At 45.1% G+C, this 4,004-nt stretch overlaps 1 protein-coding gene across 11 annotated transcripts in view; it reads left to right on the top strand.

The window, feature by feature from the left end:
• USP54 (ubiquitin specific peptidase 54) overlaps positions 1 to 4,004 on the top strand; it is a 121,285-nt gene that overhangs the window by 114,679 nt on the left and 2,602 nt on the right. For 8 of the 11 annotated variants that reach the window (XM_015562155.1, XM_015562156.1, XM_006760981.2 and 5 more), the window contains one exon: positions 3,233 to 3,419. The exons of 1 other annotated variant lie outside the window; for it this stretch is intronic. In XM_015562155.1, coding sequence (XP_015417641.1) covers positions 3,233 to 3,419 — 187 coding nt within the window. Of the gene's footprint in view, positions 1 to 3,232; positions 3,420 to 4,004 lie in introns of those variants that run through there. 2 more of the 11 variants (XM_015562158.1, XM_015562163.1) reach the window with 2 other exon arrangements.

Raw genomic sequence — 4,004 nt, 5'->3', positions numbered from 1 at the left:
AGGCGATCAGAGGGTGATAGGGGTCGATGCCTGTGACCGAGGCATCAGGACTGTGCTGGGGGCAGAACCAGTGATGGGGAGAAATGAGGGTCCCCTCTGTCAGAGGCGTCAGGCCTGGGCAAGGGGCCGATCCTGCGATTGGAGGGTGATGGGGGTCAACGCCTGAGGGCTCCCAGTATGTGAGAGGGGGCAGGCTGGGCTGAGGGACACTCCCCCCCCACACACACACCAAGTGCATGAATTTCGTGCACCAGGCCCCTAGTATATATATAACAGGTAAAGGGACCTGAAGCAGATGCTAACTGAATTAAAAGAAGCCACTTTGGTATGGCAAGATTAGAGTCTGACAAGGGAAGAATGGAGAGTGTTGACAAGTGAGACTGGACAGAATGTAAACAAGGGTTATATCATGAACCACAGTAAGAAGTTTGGGAAGATAGAGAGAAGAGGACATACTGGAGAGCCAATTAGGAAGCAAAAATCAATGGGTTGATGCTTGCCTGCCTGGATATGGGGAAAGGAGAATCAAAGATCATATCCAGGTATTATGAGTTGATTGATAATGATATATTTGAGGGAAGAGAAGTAAGAATATATTTGAGGGAAGAGAATTATACAATTTTGGATATATAGGGTGGGGCAAAGGTAGGTTTACAGCTCATATGGGAATCCTATATAATAAAGAGGCAATATGCAAATTGATCATCACTCCAACACAAGATGGCCACCCCCATGTGGACACAAGATGGCCTGCAGGGGAGCGCAGTTGGGAGAGACCAGGCCTGAAAGGGAGGGCAGTTGGGGGGGACCAGGCCTGCAGGGGAGGGCAGATGGGGGCGACCAGGCCTGCAGGGGAGGGCAGTTGAGGGCAACCAGGCTGGCAAGGGAGGGCAGTTAGGGGTGACCGGGCCAGCAGGGAAGGGCAATTAGGGACAATCAGGTCGGCAGGGGTGCAGTTAGGCATCTATCAGGCTGGTAAGGGAGTGGTTAGGTGGTGATCAGGCTGGCAGGCCGAAGTGGTTAGGGGCAATCAGGCAGGCAGGCAGGTGAGCGGTTGGGAGCCAGCAGTCCTGGATTGTGAGAGGGATGTCTGACTGCTTTCGAGTGGTCCCAGATTGGAGAGGGTGCAGGCTGGGCTGGGGGAACCTCACCTCCCCTGTGCACAAATTTTGTGCACCGGGTCTCTAGTTAATAAATAATACAAGAATAAACTCTGTGTTTTGTGTAGTCATAAATGTAAGTCTGCTTTTGCCTATCCTATGTTAAACTTGAGTGGAGATATGTGGTAAGCCTTTGGATGTTAGACATAATAGGCTTGAAGTTGAGATTTGAGCATCACAGCCATTGAAAAGAGGAAAAGAATATTGTTAACGAGAAGACCAGGATATATCCCTGAAGAGTATCAGATTCAAGGTAGTTCTTCTGAAGAACTCAAAAAGGGGACTTGGCAAAAGGGACCAAAGAGATAGAGGGAAAACAGGGAAGTGTGGTGTCACTTCTGTCCAGAAGAAAGGAATAGTTGTTTGTGTCACATGCCAAGAGTGCCTGGTTCTTAGGCTGTATGGTAAATGCCTGTGTGCCATGCTGTGGTAGATGCTGTGAGCATACTGGTAAAACAACACAAATTCTGTCCTTGAATAACTTGCAATCTAGTAAAGGAAATAAGATATACTGGCATATAGATATTTTGTTTAATATTTATAAAGTGCCTGTAATATTCCAGGTTATGTTCAAAGTGCTGGGGATACTGGAGTAAAAAGAAATGTATTCTACTAGGAGAGAAAGACAATAAACAAGTTAATCCTAGACAATGTATGATAAAGAAGAATAAAGCAAAGCAAGAGGAGAAAAGGAGTAAGGAGGTAACTGGTTATTCTCAGGATTATTTTTTTTAAATATATTTTTATTGATTTTAGAGAAAAAGGGAGAGAGAGAGAGAAATAGAAACATCAATGATGAGAGAGAATCATTGATCTGTCGCCTCCTGCATGTCCCCCACTGAGGATCGAGCCCGCAACCCGGGCATGTGCCCTTGACTGGAGTTCAACCCGGGACCCTTCAGTCCGCAGTCCAACGCTCTGTCCACTGAGCCAAACCAGCCAGGGCCTCAGGGTTATTTTTGATAGACTAGGGAGGGAAATCGGCTCTAAGGAAGTAATATTTGATCAGAGGCCACAGTGATACGAAGGTGTGCGCCATGGGAAGAGCATTCCAGATAACAGAAGCAGTTAGTGTAAAGAGCCGAAGGTGAAATGAGCGTGGCATGTTTGAGGAACAGTAAGAAGGTGAGAGTGTAAAAGGTGCAGGAATGGTGTTGGAGATCAGTGAGAAAGATTGGCATTGCCATATCACATAGGAATGTGCAGGCCACAGGAATGAGGTAGCGGGCTATAGTGGAGATAGGAAGATCAGATCAGAGGTTGTCTCCAGGGCCCAGTTAAGTTGAAATATGAAACCTATTGGTAGAAATAACAGTCCCTGGCAAAGGGAACTAATGGAATTGTGGATAAAAGGTGCAAAATTAAGGGCAATGTCAACATTTGAGTATGGATGACTTAAAAAAATGTGATACCTGGAGGAGGGGTTTGGAAGAATGTTGGTTCACTTGTGTACATATTAGTATTTCAAATGTTAAAGGGGAAATTTCTGAGATTTTGCCACAAAAGTGAGTGACTAATGGAGTATAAAGCAGGGCATACTGGTAAGCCTCAGTGAGTGCAAACTTGACAGGCAAAAAAGAAGATTGTGGAATGTAGCAGTGAGAGGAAAGAAAATCTAGTAGTAGAGTTCTTGATTGTACACTTAAGGATATATATTTTGGTTCCCAATATTTAGAGAGAAAATAGAATTTTCTTTTTCAATCTCTCAGGCTTTCGTAATTTCTCTCATTTCTTCTTTATTTTTAAATTTCTATTTCTCTCTCTCTAATTCTACTGTTAGCATTAAGGAGTTTGCTAAAGACATAGATGGTAGGGTTAGGAAGGTGAAGGCTATGAGGAAGATAAGTTAAGAGAAGAGGATCTACAGTTTGGTGTCTCCAGTTTATAGTGATCAGGAGTTTCTAACAAGACTAACAGGAAGAGTGACTGAGTAAACTGAGTCCTTTCCAGAACAAGGCATGTTTGCACTTTAGTTCCCTCCATCTCCCCCTCATTGCCTCACTGTGTTTACCTAACCATATCCTGCTATGTGTTAATTCTCATCTCTGTGTTTTTTGTCGTCTCATTATAAGGATTCATCAAACGCAAGGAAAAAGGCTTTGGAAACCAGGCACCGTTGTTCCAGCTCCTCTTCCCTCCCTGTCACTCATGACCCTCCTGTGTTTCTCCTTGGTCCCCAGCTCTACCCACCCCAACCACAGCTCCTGTCCCCAGAAGTCTTGATGCCCAGCATAGCAGGGGAGCCCCATAGACCCCCAGGTAACTCTCCCCAAGTCTAATATTATGTGCCAGAATGTGGTACCTTTCCAGGGACCTAAGGTTCAAACTAGTCCAACTATAGGTAGGGGTGTGTTTGTGTGTGTGTGTGTGTGTGTGTGTGTGTGTGTGTGTGTGTGTGTGGGTGTTTGTGTGTGTGTGTGTGTGTGTGTGTGTGTGTGTGTGTGTGTGTGTGTGTGAAGGTGGGGTTGTAAAGGGATATAAATTATTGTTTTAAGATCAAGCATTGAGCTAGATGAATTGTGATTGAGTCATTTCTTGGGCAACATGGTTCTTAGACTGAGGGTCTAAACCAGAGTTCCCATAATCTAACTACCCATCAAAATGAACTGCTTCAGTCCTGATAGAATAAGCTTTTAAGTGACCCAGGGTAGTTAATACCCAGTCTTTAGGTTCCCCCCAAAACAAAGTATCATCTCTATTAGTTTTCTCTCCTTGTATCCCCTAAGTCTTAGTTGAAGGATGGTCTAGGACAGCGGTTCTCAACCTGTGGGTCGCGACCCCTTTGGCGGTCGGACGACCCTTTCACAGGGGTCGCCTAAGACCATCCTCCGTATCAGATATTTA

Source organism: Myotis davidii, unplaced genomic scaffold (assembly GCF_000327345.1).
Source record: "Myotis davidii unplaced genomic scaffold, ASM32734v1 scaffold134, whole genome shotgun sequence".
NCBI classification, from domain to species: Eukaryota; Metazoa; Chordata; class Mammalia; order Chiroptera; family Vespertilionidae; genus Myotis; species Myotis davidii.
Note: the sequence above shows the minus strand (reverse complement) of the source record. Positions and strands in the feature narration are given on the sequence as shown.